General features: G+C 47.9%; 1 protein-coding gene across 1 annotated transcript in view; it reads left to right on the top strand.

Annotated features, from left to right (window-relative positions):
• Positions 1 to 22,790, top strand: part of pmfbp1 (polyamine modulated factor 1 binding protein 1) — an 840,874-nt gene that overhangs the window by 595,949 nt on the left and 222,135 nt on the right. The window contains 3 exon segments of the mRNA XM_085991731.1: positions 9,200 to 9,442; positions 16,570 to 16,800; positions 17,633 to 17,863. Coding sequence (XP_085847857.1) covers positions 9,200 to 9,442; positions 16,570 to 16,800; positions 17,633 to 17,863 — 705 coding nt within the window.

Raw genomic sequence — 22,790 nt, 5'->3', positions numbered from 1 at the left:
GACAAGGAGCAATCTAGAATAAAAATACTTAACTGGAGGAGGGCTAGTTTCAGCGAATTGAGGAAGCATCTGCCCGGGTAAATTGTAGTCAAAGACTGACAGGCAGAAATGGTGCAATGGGTGGTCTTTAAAAATGAGATGGTTCAGGTACAGTCTCGGTACATTCCCACAAGGGGGAAAGGGAGGGCAACCAAAGCCAGCGTTCCCTGGATGACGAAGGAGTTAGAGACTAGGATGAAGCAGAAAAAGGGGGCGTATGACAGATGTCAGCTTGATAATACAAGGCTGAATATAAAAAGTACAGAGGACAAGTGAAAAAGGAACTAAGAGGGGCAAAGAGACAGTAAGAGACTAGATTGGCAGCTGACATAGAAGGGAATCCAAAGGTCTTCTATAGGCATATTAATAGTAAAAGGGTTGTCAGAGGAGCGGGTCAATTAGGCACCAAAATGGAGATCTATTGGTGGATGTAGAAGGCATGACTGAGGTACTAAATGAGTACTTTGCATCGGTGTTTACCAAGGCAGAGGACTTTGCCAAAGCTATAGGAAATGGGGAGGTTGCCAGATACTGGATGAGATAAAACTAGATAAAGAGGAAGTACTAGGAAGGCTGGCAGTACTTCAAGTAGACAAGTTACCCAGTCCAGATGGGATGCATCCTAGGTTGCAGAGGGAAGTAAGGGTAGAAATTGCGGAGATGCCAGCCTCAATCTTCCAATAAAAGGTCCCTGCCCCTACACTTGCTTAAAAACCTTTTACATCTCTGTTGGAGTAAAAGAGAAGTCTCCCCTCCTCTCAAGCGGACCCCCTGAGATAAGGGGTCGACGCTTGCCCTATAGCAACCACAAATTCACCAGACGGACACCTTGGATAAATTTCACGATCTTTATTCAAGCATATGCAGGGGGAAAATCTCAGTTTCATCCCAGAGAAAGGATTCTTCCACCGAGTATCAAATACGTACAGCAATTATACCCTAACTTGAGGCGTGCACCCTCCTTCTACGCTCATTAATTGGTCTATAGAATCATGCTTTGAACATCTGTATGTCCTGTCTTATCTTAAGCAAGGACAAAAGACCAGTTTATTAGCTTTACAGTTCCTGTCTTGTCTAGGTCCTACATTCCTAAGCAAGGATAGGAGACAAACTTATCAGCTTCTAGTTTCCACTAATTTTAATTCTAAGAAGTCATTTTTGTCCCCTTACAATCTCCAACTTTTCCAGTCCTGACGAAGGGTCATCGACCTGAAACGTTAACTCTGTTTCTCTCTCTACAGATGCTGCCTGACCTGCTGAGTGTTTCCAGCATTTTCTGTTTTTATTTCAGATTTCCAGCATCCGCAGTATTTTGCTTTTGTATTGATTACAGTTACATGGATAGTCTGGAGAAGCTGGGGTTGTTCTCCTTAGAGCAGAGAAGGCTAAGAGGAGATTTGATACAGGTGTTTAAAAATCATAAAGGGTTTAGATAGAGTAAATAAAGAGAAACTGTTTCCAAGGGCTGAAGGGTCGATAACCAGGGGGCAAAGATTGAAGGTGATTGGTAAAAGATCCAGAGGCGACATGAGGGAAAGCATTTTTACACAACGAGTGGTTAGGATTTGGAATGCACTGCCTGATAGGATGGCGAATACAGTTTCAATAGTAGCCTTCAAAAGGGAACTGAATAAGTACTTGAAGGAGAAAATATTGCAGGGGTATGGGGAAAGAGCGGGGGAGTGACACTAACTGGATTGCTCTTCGAAAGAGCTGCCGCAGACTCGATGGGCCGAATGGCCTCTTTCTGTGCTGTACTATTTTATGACTCTATGGGCTAAAAATTGAGTAGTGCCCCAATTGAAGTGTTAACTTCTTTAGCGCCCCGGAAAAATTAGCGCCCCCGCGCCGGAAATTGAGTGGTTGCACCCCAAGAGGGAAGCAGGGCGCTACTGGAAGCGCCCCGCCTCACTCTTGGGGCACTGCAAGTGAATATTGTGGCGCTACGTGCCGCAGTATTGCAGGCCTTCCTCCCCTTAAAGGGGAGGGGCCTTGTGCAGTGTGACCTGGGGCCCAGCTGGGACCCAGGGATCAGGAGTGCAGGCGAAAGAGCCCGGCACCCAAGAGAAGTGCCGGGCTCTTGGAGCGCAGCCGGCACTCCGCGAGGGCGGGGGGGTGTTCAGGAGGCCGGGGTCGGGAGCGCAGGCAGGTGCTGGCAGGCAGCCAGCAACAAAAATGGCCGCCCCGCACCTCCCCTTTAAATTGCGCCTCCCCGGCTGCAGGTACGCCCCCCTGACCCCGTCGGACATAGCGTCCGGCGGTAAATCAGGGGGTGCTCCCGAAGATCGTGAGCGGGGCGCTGCGCACACCAATGACGTCATTGCCAGCGCCACAGGGCGCTACCGGTTAGCGCCACCACTAACCTCCCGCTGAATTTTGCGGGAGGCGTGGGCAGTGCCGCGCCCGGGCACTAGTTGGTTTGCGCCCCACTTATCGCCCTCTTAAGGCACTAACGGGAGGCACTACCAACTGAATTTTTCCCCTTATGATTCTAAGTATGGGTAGAGACCAGTATGTGTCTTGGTGATAAGAACCATGCCACTACCCCAGCAGTTGATTGAAGCAGGTGGTGGAAAGTCTGGCCAGCCGGGAGACCAATAAAGAGCAAGGGGTCACCATCTGTGAGACAAGTTTCAGTCAAAGCCAGGATAAAGGTAAAATCATCCGCAATAAGGTCGTGGTTGACAAGGGCCTTGTTTGTGAATGAATGGACATTCTGTCGAGAAATGCAGAAAAGGGTGTATTATCAAATCCGATTTGTTTATGTAAGATATTATGGAATTTAATATCATTGGTCGCAAATGCAAACATATTTAACACAACTTGGAAAAATAAACTGTAGATTTTCAATTAAAAACTGTCCTAATCATAATGTTAAAAGAAAATTAAAGATTCTCATATTTTCATAAAGTAAGAACCTGTATCCTTTCACTTTGTAAGAGAAGCACGTACATGTAGATAAACGTAGACATGCACATAAACTGAAATTGACAAGAGCATTGTACTAATGAGTTCACACGAGCTACAAACACATGCACAAAATCAGTGCAGAGTGCAGTATCTGGTTTAACAACATTATGCATAATGCATCCATTGCAGGGCCATTTTCTTTGTGGCATCCGAACAAATTAAACAAAACAAATACGGGATAGCTTCCCTTTTAAAGTTTAAACAATTTGGTTAAGTGCTGTTGCAAACTTGCTCTGGTAAAATTTACTTATAGAATTCACCTGCATTTTTACCAACCAACTAAGAAAGAACTCAGGCCTCTCACAAGATCAAGATGTCGCAAAGCACTTCACTGCCAATTAAGTTCTTTTGAAGTGTTGTCATCATTGTTATAATGCAGGCAAATGAGGCAACCAATTTGCACACAAATGAAATAGATGAGCAGATAATCTATTTTTTATTGATGTTGGTTGAGGGATCAATGTTGGTCAAGACACTGGGAAAAAAAATCCTGCTTTTCTTCGAGTAGTGCCATGGGATCTTTTACATTCACTTAAGATGGCAGAGAGTGCCTCAGTTTAACGTTTCATCCAAAAGACACCACCTCTGACAGTGCAGTACTCCTTCAGTACTGTACAGAAGTGTCAGCCTAGATTATGTGCTCAAGTGTCTGGAGTGGGCCTGGACCTACAACCTTCTGACTAAGAGGTGAGAGCGCTACCCACTGAGCCAAGGCTGCCAAAAAGCTGAATTATGTGCCGCTTTGTGAGTTGGAAGCACTGGTTACGTACATTTTATTTGTGACTTTTTAGCGTGTCTTTCTTGTCTGTAACCTCCAACTTGCGTCAATTTCGTCATCATTCTTTCTACACTGTGTACCGACTCGCATTCCTATGGCAACAACCTCGAATCTCTCTACCCTTCAAATAGCTTCTGGACTTCACTCTCCTGCTACACATGTCTCTAAATTTGGACAGTGGTTCGTCGATGCTCCGTGCCAGCCCCATCCTGCTTACGTCGGTTTTGTCCCTCAATGGGACCTCTGATTTTGACCCTGGTCTCCCTACTATTGTCTCCAACCTATTCCCTGCTACCAGAAAATATGTATCCCATTAATTACTACATTTAACCAGGCCTATATAACCTGAGCTTTTCCCTGTGTCCATTCGCATGCGCACTTTGGCTGCCGCTCCGGACCGGAGTTGTTTATTTCTTTTTCCACTTTTTCTCCCCCTTTTCCTTTTCTCTCTATCCCGCCCTGAGCGCGCTCTCCTGTCGTCATGCCTCCTTTCATCTCTCCTATCTCAGATACTCTGCCCTCCCAAATCCCTACCCCAATCCTTCATTACTCTTCGACCTCCCTACTCTCCTTCCGCTGTCCCAGGCTTGACTCCCTCTTAGCTAAGCCTACAGCTTCCCTCTGTGCCTCTCTTGGCATCCTACAAAGGGTCCATCGAGGCAGTAGTCACTGCCTCCTTACGAGCAGCAACCCTAACTATCCCATTCTACTCTCTCACCGACCTTCCCGCCCACGCGCCCACTGCGGGCTAATCTTGCCAATCTCTTCCCCGTCCAACTCACCCCTCCCAGCACTGACCCTGTGGACGCTGACAGTGGGTCAGCCATCACCGACCCTAGAGTCATAGAGTTATACAGCACAGAAAGAGGCCCTTCGGCCCATCGCATCCGCGACGGCCATCAAGCCCTGTCTAATCTAATCCCATTTTCCAGCATTTGGTCCGTAGCCTTGTATGCTATGGCCTTTCAAGTGCTCATCCAAATGCTTCTTGAATGTTGAGGGTTCCTGCCTCTACCGCCCTTTCAGGCAGTGAGTTCCAGATTCCAACCACCCTCTGGGTGAAAAAGTTTTTCCTCAAATCCCCGCTAAACCTCCTGCCACTTACCTTGAATCTATGCCCCCTTGTTATTGACCCCTCTACTAAGGGGAAAAATTCCTTTCTATCTACCCTATCTATGCCCCTCATAATTTTGTACACCTCAATCAGGTCTCCCCTCAGCCTTCTCTGCTCCAAGGAAAACAACCCCAGCCTGTCCAGTCTTTCTTCATACCTGAAGCGCTCCAGTCCAGGTAACATCCTGGTACATCTCCTCTGCACCCTCTCCAAAGCAATCACATCCTTCCTATAGTGAGGCGACCAGAACTGCACACAGTACTCCAGCTGTGGCCTTACCAGCGTTTTGTACAGCTCCATCATAACCTCCCTGCTCTTATATTCTATGCCTCGGCTAATGAAGGCAAGTATCCCATATGCCTTTTTAACCACCTTATCCACCTGTTCTGCTGCCTTCAGGGATCTATGTACATGCACACCAAGGTCCCTCTGATCCTCTGTCTTTCCTAGGGTCCTACCATTCATTGTGTATTCCCTTGCCTTGTTACTCCGTCCAAAATGCATCTCCGCATCTCCCTCCAGAATGTCCATTCACTTGCGAACAAGGCCCTTGCCATCCATGAACTTTTTACTGGATCATTACATCAACCTCATGGCCTTGACGGAAACTTGGTTGAGGGGTGATGACACCTTATCCTTAAATGAAGCCTCCCCGCCTGGCTATACCTTCCACCAGTTGCCCCGCTCGGACCACCATGGTGGCGGTGTGGCTCTCATCACCAAATCACACCTTGGTCTGTCCCCCTACTCCTCCGGCACTTTCTCCTCCTTTGAGCACCTGACCTTATTCCACCCCTCTCACCTTTCATTTAAAATTCTCGTTCTCTACCGCCCACCCAAGTACCATAAAAATGTTATCACCGAGATATCTTCACTGCTTTCCTCCCTCAGCCTCTGTACCGAGCGACTTCTCATCATCGGTGATTTCAATCTCCATCTCAATTCATCATGCTCTCTCTCCTCTGAGTTCACTAGCCTCCTATCCTCCCTTAAATCTCTCCCTCCATATAAATTCCCCGACCCATATTTACTGCCACCCCCTCGACCTTGCCATCTCTCGTGGCCTCGCTACCCCCATCGTGTCAACCGCAGACAAGGCGATCTCTGACCACTTCCTTGTATCGCTCTCCACCCATATCCCTCTTCCACTCTACCCCCAACCGGCCCACCCACCCCGCAAACCCTACTTCCTTCTGTGTCTGCCCCTGGAAAAAACTCTCCCCCAACTCTCTTACAACTGCACTTATGAAATCCTAACTGTCCAGCCTTTGATCTGCTCAACCACACCCTCACCACCACCTTTGATGCCCTAGTCCCTCTCAAAACAATTACTCTCTCTCACCCTGGCCATTCCCCCTGGTACGGCCCTCATCTTCGCTCCCTTAAGTCTAAGGGATGCAGACTTGAACGGGTATGGCAGAAAACTGGTTTAGCCATTCACCGCCAGATGTGGCTGGACCACATAAAGCATTATCGGATCCTACTCTCGTCTGCCAAAATTGCTCACTATTCCAGAATCATTCTGGAATGCAAGGATAAACCCCGGCTTCTATACTCCACTGCTAACCGTCTTCATAAACCCCTCTCTCCTGTCTCCTCCTGTCCCTCACCTCCGACAAGTGTGAGGAGCTCATGGACTTCTTTGTCTCAAAGATTGAGACCATCCGTTCAGCTGCCTCTGTCACTTCACTTCCTTCCCCTAGCCCACCGGGCCAAACTTCCTCTATGGTTCCCCCCTGCACTAGTCCTGAACTCACATCTTTCTCCTGTTTCTCTCCGACCTCCCCTCATGACCTCTCCGCGCTCATCTTGTCCATGAGACCCTCTTCCTGCTCCCTCAACCCTATTCACAGAAATTCACAGAATTCACAGAAACCCCACAGTGCAGATAGAGGCCATTTCGGCCCATATCCCACCCGATCCCCGTAATCCCTACACCAACACATATCCCACCCTATCCCCGTAACCCCACGTATTTAATCCCCCTAGCACTAAGGGTCAATTTTTTTTTTTTATCATAGCCAATCAACCTAACCCGCACATCTTTGGACTGTGGGAGGAAACCGGAGCACCCGGAGGAAACCCACGCAAACACGGGGAGAATATGCAAACTCCACACAGACAGTCACCCAAGGCCGGATTTGAACCCGGGTCCCTGGCGCTGTGAGGCAACAGTGCTAACCACTATGCCACCGTGCTGCTTACCACCCAACTTCCTTTTCTGGCTCCCATGTTAGCTGACATTGTTAACAGTTCTCTCTCCTCAGGTACTGTACTCCTCTCTCTCAAATCTGTCATTATCACCCCTCTCAAAAAAACAACCCTTGACCCCCTCCGCCCTTGCAAACTACTGCCCCATCTCCAACCTCCCTTTCCTCTCCAGAGTCCTTGAATGTGTTGTCACCTCCCAAATCCGTGCCCATCTTTCCCGGAACTCCATATTTGAATCCCTTCAATCAGGTTTCCGAAACGGCTCTCATCAAAGTCACAAATGACATCCTTTGTGACTGACTAAGGTAAACTATCCTTCCTCATCCTTCTTGACTTGCCTGCAGCCTTTGACACGGTTGATCACTCCATCCTCCTCCAACGCCTCTCCACCGTCGTCCAGCTGGGTGGGACTGCACTCGCCTGGTTCCATTCTTATCTATCTAATCGTAGCCAGAGAATCACCTGCAATGGCTTCTCTTCCCGCTCCCGTATCATTACCTCTGGTGTCCCCCAAGGATCTATCCTTGGCCCCCTCCTATTTCTCATCTACATGCTGCCCCTTGGCGACATCATCCAAAAGCACATTGTCAGTTTCCACATGTACGCTGATGACACCCAGCTCTACCTCACCACTACTTCTCTCAACTCCTCCACAGTCTCTAAATTGTCAGATTACTTGTCCGACATCCAGTTCTGGATGAGCATAAATTTTCTCCAATTAAATATTGGGAAGACCGAAACCATTGTTTTCGGTCCCCCCACAAACTCCGTACCCTAGCCACTGACTCCATCCCTCTCCTTAAACATCTGCCTGAGGCTGAACCACACTGTTCGCAACCTTGGTGTCATATTTGACCCTGAAATGAGCTTCCGACCACATATCCGCAGCATAACTAATACCGCCTATTTCCACCTCCGTAACATCACCTGTCTCTGCCCTTGCCTCCGCTCATCCACTGCTGAAACCCTCATCCATGCCTTTGTTACCTCTAGACTTGACTATTCCAATGCACTCCTGGTTGGCCTCTCACATTTTACCCTACGTGAACTTGAGGTCATCCAAAACTCTGCTGCCCGTGTTCTAGCTCGCACCAAATCCCATTCACCCATCTCCCATGTGCTCGCTGACCAACACTGGCTCCCAGTTAAGCAACGCCTCCATTTCAAAATTCTCATCCTTGTTTTCAAATCCCTCCATGGCCTCGCCCCTCCCTATCTCTATAATCTCCTCCAACCTCAAAACCCCCCGAGATATCTGCGCTCCTCTAATTCTGCCCTCTTGAGCATCCCTGATTATAATCGCTCAACCATTGGTGGCCGTGCCTTCTGTTGCCTAGGCCCTAAGCCCTGGAATTCCCTGCCTAAACCTCTCCGCCTCACTACCTCTCTTTCTTTAAAACGCTCCTTAAAACCTACCTCTTTGACCAAGCTTTTGGTCACCTGCCCATATTTCTCCTTATGTGGCTTGGTGTCAAATTTTTTGTTTTACAGGAAACTTTGTGATATCCGGCACCGACGGGACCGAGCTGTTGCCAATCTATCAAAACTGCCGGACATACAAAGTTAATGTTGAAGCATACGGAGGTTTTCATCTCCGTATCTGACAACAAACACTGTTGCTTAGCAGCAGCTTCTAAACAGTCGGCTGCAGCTGCAAGCGTCTCTAGCTGAAGTTGTTGCTATAGCTACAGACCTTGCAGTGCCCTGACTGGGGAAAAAAAAGCAATGAGAACTAAAAAAATGTATAGAAAACGACTCCTGATTTTTGCCGTTAGATCGAGTATTCCGGACATATAACCTCCGGATAAACCAAAGTTTCCTGTATAACACTCCTGTGAAGCGCCTTGGGACTTTTTACTATGTTAAAGGCGCTATATAAATACAAGTAGTTGTTGTAAAAATTAGCTGCTAAGAAAAGCATACAGTGGTTACACCTGAAGTATTTTTAGACCAAGAAGATGTCCAAAACTGTGACAGCACTAATTGAAAAAGTTTTCACAAGTGCAGAAGCTATGTAGCCGGTCAATAAAGTACAGTATCATCATTGAAATAAAATGCAATTTAAACCTGCCCAATTCTGTCCTTAGAATCAGAGTCAGGAGAAATCCATGGATCAGCTTCAAAAGGAACTGGAAGTTTTCAAACGGGCACATGAATCTGACATAGACCATTTTAGTCATGAAACTGCTCGACTCCGGAAAGAACTCGACTCATCTACAAAGGAATTACAGGAAAAGTTGGCCAAACTGCAGCAGTACAAGTCCACAGTCGACAGGCTCAATTCCGACCTGCAGCGTGCACATCAGCAACAGCAAGAGGTGGTCAGTGAAGTAAGGATATATTTTTTGTAGTTATATCAAGCCTAACTTTTATTAAAGATTTTTGTAACATCTTTCCCAGAACTCCTGCATTGCATCGTAATCTCATAATTGCTGTGCAACACTGGTGATATTCTCCTAGTCTGATGTAACTGGTCATACCAATTGTCTTGGGAGTAGTTAAGAGTTCACCAGACTTGGAAGACATTCTCCATGATGTGTCTCACACCTGAAGCTATGGTGTAAAGCAACAGTGGTGAGCATCTGAGGCAGAAAGAGTCTTGTGTAGATGGTTGTATTACTGAAATTTTCCCCGATGAGCAGGAAGAGTTTGCCAACAAAAAAAAATTGCCTTGAACAGTAAGCATGCTCTATGAGCAAGAAGTATTTTCAGCGTAGCATTACTCCCTTTAACGTCTCAGCCATATCATTCAGCAAAAATGCCCTTTCTGTTTAGAGAAATTATTGTTGCCATCACTTTACTACAGCTTAGAGAAGACCTGAATCTCATGTCATCTGGAGCCCCCGATTTGTGCTTAAATGATGTCAGCTGCAGGCTCCATTAATCAGCAGCCCCACTGACTCAGTGGGGTTCAGCATACTTGTCACTCATGGGTGCTGAATTAAAGCAGCGAATCATTAAATAAGTTATTTTGTGTAAACATAAGTAATGAAAGAGTGAATGATATCATCATATTTAGAAACCAAATAGCTGACATTCAACTATGTGCCTAAGCAGTCTCTCTGAGGAACCCTAGCGTCCACATGGCACTCGGATGGTGACTCCAAATACCTTCTGTAACAATGGCCACAATTTCACCTGCCTCAACAGGTCCGGTGCGGCTGGGGTCGCTGGCAGGCTGCGACACCGACTCTAGCTCCAGCCCACTCTGTGAAATGATTTTACGCTTGCTAAGCCCGCCCAGCCAATTGAAGGAAGCGGGTCTGATGACATGTCATCAGCTGGTTTCCTTAAAGGGACCATGCGCAAATTGATACTATGAACTGCCTGTGCTCTGGCAGATCTGCTGACACTTGCGCAGAGGGGCAGCATGGACTGGATTTGATGTCACCATGTCTTCTCCAGATCTGATCCCCCAGCATGTCAAAATTGGACAAGAAAGGCTTGTCTGCATTGAAGACCAAGATCTCTACAGCAATATTGTTATGAGAAATATTCCCACAGTTCTTTGGACCTGTATATGCCCTAGAATTGCTGCATGCACCACAGTTGACACCAGTCTAGAGCTGCTTTACTTCACAGATGCACCCAATGGACTCTTCCATACTCCTAGCTGGATTAATAGGATCTTTTGAACAGATCAAAATGACTCCTACTCCGGCAGCAATCTATTTTTATAAGGAGGCCCAGTGAGGTCTGAATTCACAGGCAATGCAGCTGAGAAAGCCTGTTTACCCAAGTCCAGAAAACCTAAGCACTGATTGCCAGAGCCAAGGCTCAGGGACCGCCCCCACCCAAGTGTGTGTGGGAGGGGGGCTACTGTTGAAGTTTACCAGCTAAAATCTTGAAACTTACCAGAGCAAATTACTGTTAAGCTTCCTGCTATTTTCTCATCTAGGACCCTACTACCCAATAAAGCTTTGACCTGCACTGCCACCAGCACATGCTACCCATACCCACTAGGGTTTTGGCCTGCACTGCCACCACTGCTGGCTCTTCCTTATGTCAGTGTTACTCACCCAGTGCTACTTCCTCAAGATCACTATCCACTTGCTCCTGGATGTGCTGATGCTTGTGACAGTGAGTATTCATGCAGGTTACTGTGCGGTGTTGGCAAACTGGTCTTCCAGGCCTAGATAGACAGAAGAGGATGCAAGATAGCCTTTGCAATAATGCTTATATTGCAATACACAGTGTGTGATGTTTTGTTCTTGAGTATATGCTTGTGTGTGTGAGTGAGTAGAAGGAGAAGACATAACAAAAGCACTAGCCCCGAGCTTGGAGGCTTTCAGATGCACCCTACCCCTCGCCTTCTATGCTCTCATAGCCAATCATGTCCCTTGTGACCATTCAAAGACAGTCAAAGGTTTGAAATGTCTGGGCCCTCCTCCAGTTTGAGTCTTTTCTCTTCTGTTATGCACCATCTTATTCTGCTAGCCGAGAAATAGTTGATTATGAGATGATACAAGTTTACAAATTCCATACTGTAACACATAAGTATCCTTCATACAACCCGTTGTGTGTCTGAGTACATTAATATGTGATGTGCCTCAATAATTCCAAGACTCGAAGTTAGCAGAACAAAAACAAGGCTTTTATTAACTTAGAAAGTAACATGTAAGAGAGAGAGATGTCTTCCTTCTGGAGACTGAGGCCAGACTGAAGCTAGCTTACAAACGGGGCCAGGTATGGGCGGAGCCCTACACACAGCACATTCCAGTACACAATACAATGAGGTCTGGGGGAAGGGAAATGACACTGAAACCGATCTCAGTCACAGGCAGTGGTGAATGGAATATTTCATCACATTATGCATCATGCAGCAAGGTTGTATTAGAAGGATTTGCTTTAAGATATCTTTGTGACTACAATTTCAGTTGTAAATTGCAACTTGAATGTGCAGCCTTGCATTCAAAGAGCTGTAGGATCTCTAAATGCTTTGTGGTTTTTTTTGAGACTTGTGGAAACCCATCATCATTTTTGAGTCTTCGATTCAGACTACTGAGAAATGTACACCCGCCTGCAGGGTTTCTGTTTGCCCAGTATGGAATGCACACTGTCTCCCCGTTTAATTCCCATTTACCCAAGTTCAGAAAACTTAGGCACTGATTGCCAGACCCAAGGCTTAGGGTCCACACCCACCCAAGTGTGTGCCGGGGTACCGCTGGAGTTTAACCAACTAAAATCATGCAACTTACCAGATCACTGATAATCTTCCTGCTACTTTCTCATCTAGGACCATGCTACCCACTAGGACTTTGGCCTGCAGGGTTATCTGGAGTCAAGATATTTAGCCAGAATAGCAGCAACAGTCTGAGAAGGTTTTGAAGGACAATCCATTTGATCACATCTATCCAGTATATCAACTTTCATGTCTGCATCTTCCCCTTTCCCACCAAAAAGATGCCAGATGCCATCATCCACACATCATTGTCTGCACGCTTCAACACGCATGCCTCCCAATCAAGCCATCTCATCAAAGCTTGGACCATAGGTGAAGTTGAAACTGGCTTACCTGGCTACCTGATATCTTTGCTGGACATTGTTGTGGGGTTCTAAATAAGGATTCCCTCCTCTGCTGAATTTTAGTTAGAAGCACGCCCACTGCTTCCTGTGAACCTGGAGGCAATCTTTCATTCTCCCAAATTTTCAAACCTCTTTCTTTCACGAGCTGCTGGAAATTTAGTGTAGTGTTCCTTTTAACTGCTGCAGGCCTTTAAATCCTGATATTGATAGCATGCAATTTTTTTGCACCGCAGTGGTAAACCCCCAGTGAATGGTGTTCCTGATATTGAGAACTCACCCATGTTATAATTCAGATGACCCCAGAGTCCAACTAATAATTCTTGCGGCCCCGCCCCACCCCCTGGCAATGATCAGTAGGGGGGGGGAGTCCCCGAGCCCCGCCCCCCGATGTCCCCGAGCCCCGCCCCCCGATGTCTCCGAGCCCCGCCCCCCGATGTCTCCGAGCCCCGCCCCCCGATGTCTCCGAGCCCCGCCCCCGATGTCCCCGAGCCCCGCCCTCCCAAGGCCCGATCTCCGGAGCCCCGCCGCCCCCCTGCCCGATCTCCCGAGGCTCGCCCCCCCCCCCCAAGATCTCCCGAGGCTTGCCCCCCCCCCCCCCACGAGATCTCCCGAGGCCCGCCCCAGATCTCCCGAGGCCCGCCCCCCCCCCCGATCTCCCGAGGCTCGCCCCCCCCCCCCCCCAGGTCTCCCGAGGCCCGCCCCACCCCCCAGGTCTCCCGAGGCCCGCCCCACCCCCCAGGTCTCCCGAGGCCCGCCCCCTCCCCCCAGATATCCCGAGGCCGGCCCCCCCCCCCCCCCAGATCTCCCGAGGCCTGCCCCCCGCCCCCCAACATCTCCCGAGGCACGCCCCCCCCCCCAGATCTCCCGAGGCCCGCCCCCCCCCCCAGATCTCCCGAGGCCCGCCCCCCCCCCCCCCAGATCTCCCGAGGCCCGATCTCCCGAGCCCTGCCCCCCGCCCGAGCCGGCTTGAAGAGCAGAGAGAGAGACGCCGCCGCACAACCTACCGCGTGAGGCCCGGCCGGACTCAAGTCGCGCACGCTGACTCCTGCCCCACCCGCCTTTACTAAGATGGTGGTGGCGACGCTTGGCTCAGGCCCGCCCCCTCCAGCCTTCACAAAGATGGCGGCGATCGCTGGCCTTTTGTCGATCGCGACGGGAGGCGCCTAGCTCGGGCGTGGCTGGTCAACAGACGCCCAGGCTTTGAGGCCTGGAAAAACGGTGAAAGGTAGGAAAATTAAATAGGTTAGACAAAAGATTTACAAATTAATTAACTTCTTTAAAAAAACAATTTGTCTTTTAAAAGCATCTTTTTTTTTGCTGGAAATGTAGATTTGAAAAGAAACACGCAGAAAGCGGGAAAAAGAAATGAAAAGTTTGGAATCAAGATGGCGGCGACTCACCTCAGTTCAGAACGATAAGGCCCGCCCACACACGCACCGATTGGTGGACCGTCAGGTCACCGAAGCGTAGGATTGGTCAATCATCCTGTCACTCGACTGTAGGAGGGCCCGCCCGCACGCGCCAGGAACCCGCCCCCGCCACGCAGTGATTGGTCGACCGTCTGGTCGCTCGACCGTACGATTGGTCGATCTCGACATCACTCGATGCTAATGAGCAGATAATGAGCGGAATGTTGAACGTTTTTTGGATACCGCGGGCGCAATTTTTGTCTGGCCGAAACGTAAATACGCTTATGACGGTTCTGGAATTGTAAGCTTTCTTTCGATGTAACACACGTGTAGGTACACTCTATAACTTTCGAGTTTATTCAATACAGACAGACAGACGGAATGACAGACAGATCGACCGCTTTATATATATAGACTAGCTGGAGTGCCCGGCGGTGCCGAGGCTTTTTCGAGGGCATGTTGTTGGAAGAGAGAGCGAGCGCGACTGGGGGGAAGAGAGAGAGCGACTGGGGGGAAGAGGGGGGGAAGAGGGGAGGGGAGGGGGGGAGAGGGAAGGGAAGGAGGCGGGGAGGGAAGGAGGGGGAGGGGGGGGAGTCCCCGAACCCCGCCCCCCGATGTCCCGAGCGCCGATCTCCCGAGGCCTGATCTCCCGAGCCCCGCCCCCGATGCCCCGCCCCCCGATGTCCCGAGTCCCGAGCGCCGATGTCCCGAGTCCCGAGCCCCGCCCCCCCCATCTCCCGAGGCTCGCCCCCCACCCACCCCCCCCATGATCTCCGGAGCCCCGTCCTCCCGCTGCGCCCTCCCGAGCTCCGCCTTCCCGAGCACCGGCCTCCGGAGCCCCGCTCTCCGGAGACCCGCCCTCCCGCTGCGCTCTCCCGACCCCCGCGCACGCCCTCCCGAGCTCCGCCTTCCCGAGCCCCGCTCCCCGCCCGAGCCGGCTTCAAGACCAGAGAGACGCCGCCGCGCAACCTACCACGTGAGTCGCGCTCCGGGCGGAAGATGACGCGGACGCTGACTCCCGCCCCGCCCGCCTTTACTAAGATGGCGGCGGTGGCGACGCTCGGCCCCTCCAGCCTTCACAAAGATGGGGGCGATCGCTGGCCTTTTGTCGATCGCGACGGGAGGCACCTAGCTCGGGCGTGGCTGGTCAACAAACGCCCAGGCTTTGAGGCCTGGAAAAACGGTGAAAGGTAGGAAAATTATAGAGGTTAGACAAAAGATTTACAAATGAATTAACTTTTTTTAAAAACAATTTGTCTTTTAAAAGCAACTTTTTTTTTGCTGGAAATGTAGATTTGAAAAGAAACACGCAGAAAGCGGGAAAAAGAAATGAAAAGTTTGGAATCAAGATGGCGGCGACTCACCTCGGTTCAGAACGATAAGGCCCGCCCACACACGCACCGATTGGTGGACCGTCAGGTCACCGAAGCGTAGGATTGGTCAATCGTCCCGTCACTCGACCGTAGGAGGGCCCGCCCGCACGCGCCAGGAACCCGCCGTACGATTGGTCGACCTCGACGTCACTCGATGCTAATGAGCGGAATGTTGAACTTTTTTGGATACCGCGGGCGCAATTTTTGTCCGGCCGAAACATAAATACGCTTAGGACGGTTCTGGAATCGTCAGCTTTCTTTCGATGTAACACACGTGTAGGTACGCTCTATAACTTTCGAGTTTATTCAATACAGACAGACAGACGGAATGACAGACAGACAGATGTATCCTTTTTTATATATATATATATATATAGATATAGATGAATGAATCTGTTGGCTTCGTCTCACCCCCTTCTGACAATTTCGATCCAATGGTTGTATGTCGTTTTACTGTGTTATAGTGAGTTTTACTGGGGGCCTCATATTTGTCCGGGGGCCGTTAGTTAAGCCCGTGCATTAATCTGCCCCAGCCCTATTCTATGTTTTATGCAACAACAGGAAACTTTCGTTTAAACGGAGGTTAAATCTCCGGAATGCTCTATCCACCGGCAAAATTCAGGAGTCGGTTCAGATAACTTTTTTTACTTTTCGTTGCTTTTTTTCTCCATTCCTGGCTCTGCAAGCGTCTAGCTGAAGCTGTTGCTTAGCTGCAGAGACGCTTGCAAGCTGCGCCGACTGTTTTGAAGCTGTTGTTAAGCAACAGGGTTTGTTGCTAGATACGGAGCTCAGAAGCTCCGTATGTTTTAACATTAGCGCTGGTTTCTCCGGCAGTGTTGATCGACCGGCACCAGCTCGGTCCCGTCAGTGCCGGATACCAGAAAGTTTCCTGAATATAGGTAGTTCAGTAAAAAAAAAAAACTTTTTAACACTGATTTGCTAAAGTTAATAATCATTGGGGTCAGAAAAAATGACATTGGAAAAAGTAGCTCGGTGATCTATTAAAATTTGGTCACATGTTTCTGAATGTTTGCTAATCTCATAAATTACCTCTTTGAGATTCATAGGCAGCCTTAGCCATCCAATTCTTACAATCTATGTCCCCACCACCTTTGCACAAACTGACATCTACAAGTGCATGTTTTTCAGGTATCCCAGTGTGAAGATATTATCCACAAACAAGAGTTGGAAATGGCTCAGCTTAGACAGCTGCAGCTTAACTCTGAGAACCAAACAGTGACAGCCAATCAGAACTGCAAATCACTTGAAGCCATGTTGGATCTTTATAAACAAAAATACCAGTCTTGTATAAACAAGATCACAGAGCTGGAAAATGCAATGCAGAGCGTGGAGGCAGAATTACAAGATGCAAACAGACGGGTTAGTAGAACAAAGTGGGATCTCATGGCCAATTTAGAAAGGCTGCAATATAGCAAATCTGTGTGAAACGTCTAATTAGCAATTGTAGTGTATTTTCACTCCCCCATTTTCAAGCTTTTTGTTGTATCGCTGAAGGCATGCCCTGCATTTCAGGCCTATCACCTCACTCGTGCGCTGTTTTTAGAATTTTCTTGGTCTAACCTTTAAAGCTGTTGTGAAAGGGTAGGTTGGTTAGCAACAGAGGACCGACGAGGGCCTGTTAAAGCCAGTAACATGTTTGCACTATATAATTAAATGTTACTTCACACCTGGAAAACCAACATTCATGGGAAATCCGTGCATTTATATGTAAAATAATATAATCGATACATGGGAGTGATTGACAGGGCAGTAATTTGAAAATGTTACCTGAATCGCATTTTGTGGGCTACATCCCCACTCACAGATCTGTAATTGTGTATAACATACTGATTGAACACAGATAATACAAACTATATATATACATATTAATATATTTTCTGATATCCCATTACTCACCTGCTTGTAATACATATCTTTTAATTTTGTAATGAATGGGGGGAAAATGTTGATTCCTCCCCTCCTAATTCATATTCAGTTTATGACCTTGATAACACATTTAAACTGGCTATACAATATGTAAAATCGCTGGTCTTGTTACCGCATTATGAGGAAAGTGGAATATCAAGATGGATATCCCAAAGAGGAATGTCCCTGTTCAGTTATTGGGTCACTAAAGTAAGTTAAATTTAAGATTTTCAGTTGAGAGGAGGAAGGTTATTTCTAAAACACTTTTCTCTATGCATTTAATTAGCACTGCAGTCAGGACGAGACTCTCCACAAGCTGCGGAATGAGATGCTTACATTGCAGCACCAGTATGAAACCAAGTGCAGACAAGTGGAAAGCTGTGAGGACAATATTGATCAGCTGACCCAACAGCTGCAGGTTGCACAAGAAGGCCTGTCTGCAAACAGAGAGCATGTTACCCAGTGTGAGGAGATTATTCGCAACCTTCGGGAGCAGGCCACAGTTCATCACAATGAGGTGAGCGTGGACGTGTTTATTCAGCTGTAGATTGTAACCGTTGAGACAGGCTAAGATCAGAAACTTTGCCCTTTTACTTTTTTCTGGAAGTCACTTTTTATGGAGAAGCTTATAGAATTTAAAATGCCATATGTTCACAGTAGCAGGACATACCATTGTTACATATCTAAAGGTCTGTATTATAACCACAGGATTAATACACCGGAGGATAAACCAGCCTGAGTTCACACAACAAGATGATATCAATCAGTTAGATATACTTGCTCCTAAACCCTAATGAAAGGATTATAGCTAGTTACAAATACACAACTCCATAACTTATTCCACTGACCAGTGGTAACTTTGTGATCTGATCCGTAATTGTGGGTAACCTTGGGGACAAGTGGCAGGGGAATGAAATAGCAACTGAGGAGAAGTCCTGATTCTCCCACTGTATTCCCCAAAATGTCCATCACCAAAGAGTATTCTTCCCAGCAGGGTATGCTGTAATTAGTCCCAAGAAGCCTGAAGTGACAATCAATATCCTTCACTTGTCAGTTGTGTTCCATTTCCAGCATAACAGCAAGTCGTTATACCGAGAACAAATTGTAGAAAAATCAACCAGCGTAACAAAATCAGTTTACATAAAATGCAATTTATTCCATGAATTCGACATTGCAAGTGTGGGGCCAGCATTTTATAACACAGTTCTAATTGCAGGTGTAAGGAGTATGAAACCATTTTCCTTCTGGTGATTTCTGTTTCTGTCCCTTTTTAATAGATTGCTTTCCTGCTGTGATCACAGTTTTTTATGGGACAATTGAGACTAGGGTGGTGGTACTTTCCATCCTCTCCCCTGCCTAAATTGTAAATGCAGATCCACCCAGGTTATCCTCTCAACCAGGATAGGAGACAAACTATGGAATCCTACTAGTATCCAGCACTTGTACGGGTACAATTTGTTCCACAGAATCATTACATTGCAGTGACGTAGTACAGTCATCAGATTGCTGGTACGGTGCACAATCCACAACACCTGCCTGAAACCAATTAATAATGTTTGAATAGTTGCAAATTAAAACCCACTCCCTGTTAATAAGCTTTCAGTTATGTATGCAGTGAAGGTCATGAAGACGAGGAGTATTTTGAGCCCTGTATAATAGACAAAAATTGTACTACATGACTGAAGTTGACATACTGAAAGCACGTTAGGCAGTTAAAATAACAAAAATGACATTTCCTTTGTATTTTTAAAAATATGGAAAATCCTATCCTATTACATCTGTAAAAATACCTGGGCCTAGAAATTCGGTGGGCTGCGCCACCAGTTAGCGCCTAAAGAGGGCACTCAGTGGCTTTAGCGCCACTGGCCACGCCTCCCGCGATGTTTAGCTGGGGCGCTAATGGCGGCGTTAGCCTGTTGCGCTGCGCCGCCACCGATGACGTCATCGGTGTGCACAGCACCCTGCTACCGCCCCGATCTCGATATTCTGTAGCGCCCGCCTCTGTAGCGCCGTTCGCAAATCGCGCCCAGTTCACGGGGCCTACCTGTGGCGGCAGTGGTGCAAATTAAGGTGGAGGTGCGGGGCGGCCGTTTTTTTGGCGGCCGCCTGCCAGCACCTCCGTCCCCGGCCTCCTGATTCCCCCCCCCCGCCAGTGCCGGCTGTTTTCCAAGAGCCCGGCACTTCTCCTCGGTGCCGGGCTCTTTTGCCGGCACTCGCGATCTCCACTTGCGCTGGTGCAGGCCCCTCCCCCTTAAGAATGGGAGGAAGGCCTGCAGTACCGCAGTGCGCCGTACCGCAGTGTGTGGCGCTGCGGCATGTTGCGCTGCGATATTCAGTTTCAGCGCCCTAAGAGGGACGCGGAGCGCCTCGAGCCTCGCCCCGTGTCCCTCTTGGGGCGTTCAAGCTGAATTTCCGGCGGTCGCAACTGCTCCGATCGCTGCGCTAATTCCGGCGCCCAGGCGAGCTTGGCGCCCCGTTTGCGGCTCCACCGAATTTCTCCCCCCTTGTGTCACAGTACAGTGGAGCAAATGTGCCATTTGTCTCGCATACTCCTGCTACCGAGGTAGAACCTAGGAGTAGCACTAGGTTAGGTTTGAGTTCACACAACACACTAATCCCAAGGACAGTTATGATGGCAAGAAGAAATTGGCAAGCACACATAACCCTACATGCCTGGCGGAAAACTGACTGGATTGGTTTGGCCACCCATTTTACACTCCGCCCAATTTGACTTTCCATTAACTTCAATGTGAACAAAATTATGGCAGCAATAAAGTTGCTTGTACAGGCCAAGGTTTGAAAGTATTTTTGATGAGGTGGTATGAATGGAGCTGTGAAAGTTGATGCACACAAAGAAGAGCCTGTATCTGATGACATATTATGGTGGGAAGCGGGAAGATGTAGACAGGACTGTTTATTCCGTGTCAAGATTAAGTAGTCAAGAGAAAGCGTCCTGTATCAGATTGGCACAAATGTTGCTTGCAGCCACTAATGGATTCTCCTCCACATCTCCTCTAGATTGCTGCTTGTCTCCTTGTTTATGTTCCCAGGACTTTAACCCTCCAAGGTCTCAATGAGGAGGCCCTTTTGTAAGTTGAACTTGCGCAGCATACAACACACCCTGACAATTCTTGACAACTCTGCTGGTCTAAACTAAAGAACACCAGATATCGATCCAGACACCTCAAATAGCTTCAAAATTCTAATAGTGTATTCTGCAATGATTCTGGTGGATGAATGGACCTTGTAGTGTTGCTCAGCTGGGACCCTCTGCAAATACTGATACCTTCACCGGGAGCTCATAACTTACTTCTGAGCTACCCAATGTTAAAATTACAGAAAGAGGCTTGGAATTTTCATCATGGGCACAACCCAGAAGTTAGACCCGAAAATGCACCCATTCTGCTGATGTCAAGTTACGCTCAAATTTCCTGCGAATCTTATTAGAATACGCCCAAATGTAAAATGGCAGAAATCGAGACCCAAGGAAAACATTGAATTCACGCCGTTATTTCTTCTCTAAGTATGAAAATTAAAGTTTCAATTAATTTCACCATCATTCATGCACATTAGGCACCGAATGTTTAAGAACCTGCGATCGGGGAAGCTTTTCAATTTTTAATGTAACTTATACTATTGCAGTAAAAAATATGTTCAAATAAACAGAAAATACATCTCAGTGAGGATAAATGAAAAAAAAAACACTCAAAATATTGTAATAAAACACCAGAACAATGACTGTTTCCAGCTGTACCTGGTCATAATTTGAAGAGAGCCTCTGAGTAAGCACAATTGTAGGACACCCACATATAAGGCGCTGTAACTTGGGGCGGGGCCGTTATGGACAGAGATGCAGAGGGATCGATAGACAATCATAAAAGATCGAGGCGATTGGACATATTGTACTTGTACACATAACTCACTTGCACCCCAAATTTTTCGATCTTTTAGGCCGCATATTTAATTTGTGCCCTGATTACGTATGTCTCTGGGCGTCAATATGCATGAAATTCCAGACCAATGTTTTTTTATTAACACAAGCAACAGAAATAATATGGTAGAAAGTTAACATACAGCAAATTAATTCCGATGATAGACAGTAATCTGATGGCTTTGTAGGCCTCCTGGGATCCCTTCTTAGACCCTGTGACCTGGGAACCCAGTTTGAAAATATATGCCTTAAAGGAATAATGTACTTTGCAGAAAAATTGATTTTACTCTAACTTATCTGTGATTTGTATTGTGTTCAGACATTACTGTGTAACCCTGCAAATGAAACTCCTTTGGCTTTACACTTCAGTTATACCACACTAAGGCCGCGATTTCACCTGCTGTGGCGAGTCCGGTGTGGCCGGAGTAGGTGGCGGCTGCAAACCCCGCTCCCGTACTTATCCCGCTCCTCCAAATGATATTGCCCTGATTGGGCTTGTTAAGCCAGCCCTGCGAGGTTCCCAGCCAATTAAAAGGAAGCGAGTCATCAGCTGGTTTCCTTAAAGGGGCCATGTTCACATTCATTTTGACAGGTGTGCTGTCAGTGTTCTACAGCATTGAGGTGCTGCAAACACTGACAAGCACTGCACAAAGGTGCAGGGCTGCACCCAGGCTCTCCCATGACTCCCTTATGCTTATGGAGGGAGTCACAGCACACAGGGAGGTCCTCTTCCCTTCCAATGGGCAGAAGAGACCTCCCCAGGACACCAACGCAGCCTGGTTACACATTGCACAGAAGCGCACAAGCAGGGATGTTGTCAGGAGGACCAGGCTGCAGTGGCGCAAACCTTTCAATGATCACAGTAGATCACGAAATGTTACTGCAAAGCCACACTCAACCTCATCCTCCTGTGCCACTCATCACATCCCCATCACTCTGCCGTTCCTACCCTACTCCTGCACATCCTTACTCACACCAACTTACCTTACACCTCCACTCATCCCTCTCTATCTATGTTATCACTTCCCCATCGCACTAGCCGCCCCTCACAATCACCCTTATCCTTGTCCAATCATTCAAACTAACAACACACAACGGTAGGCACTTGTGTGCTTTAGCCAATGTTCGTGTAAAGTGTCTGTTAATGTGTTGTCAAGCATTCAAATCTTTATTTTCAACACTTTGCCTTCTTGGACAGATTTGTGTGCATCGTTGGAAGTGTCTTAGTGAGTTCCAGTGAATGATGAGACATAACTCCCTCCACCCCCAATGGTGATGAGTGTGAAAGGAATGGCTTGGACATTGTAGGGATGCTTTATGGTGCTGGTATGCGGTGGTGCCAACCTGGTGCATCACCTGGCAGCCAGGGTGTACAGCGTCAAGTGAAGTAAATCTGGCCATGGTGAGGCCATCGCTGGCGTCCCGGGCAGCAATGTAGTTGGGTGCTGATGCCCTCCGTCCTGTGCAGCATCAGATGATTGCGGAGAAGGTTGGTGTTGTTGTTGGTGCGCCT

Source organism: Somniosus microcephalus, chromosome 6 (genome assembly GCF_052327205.1).
Source record: "Somniosus microcephalus isolate GS21.2 chromosome 6, FLI_Smic_1.0, whole genome shotgun sequence".
Taxonomy (NCBI): Eukaryota; Metazoa; Chordata; class Chondrichthyes; order Squaliformes; family Somniosidae; genus Somniosus; species Somniosus microcephalus.
Note: the sequence above shows the minus strand (reverse complement) of the source record. Positions and strands in the feature narration are given on the sequence as shown.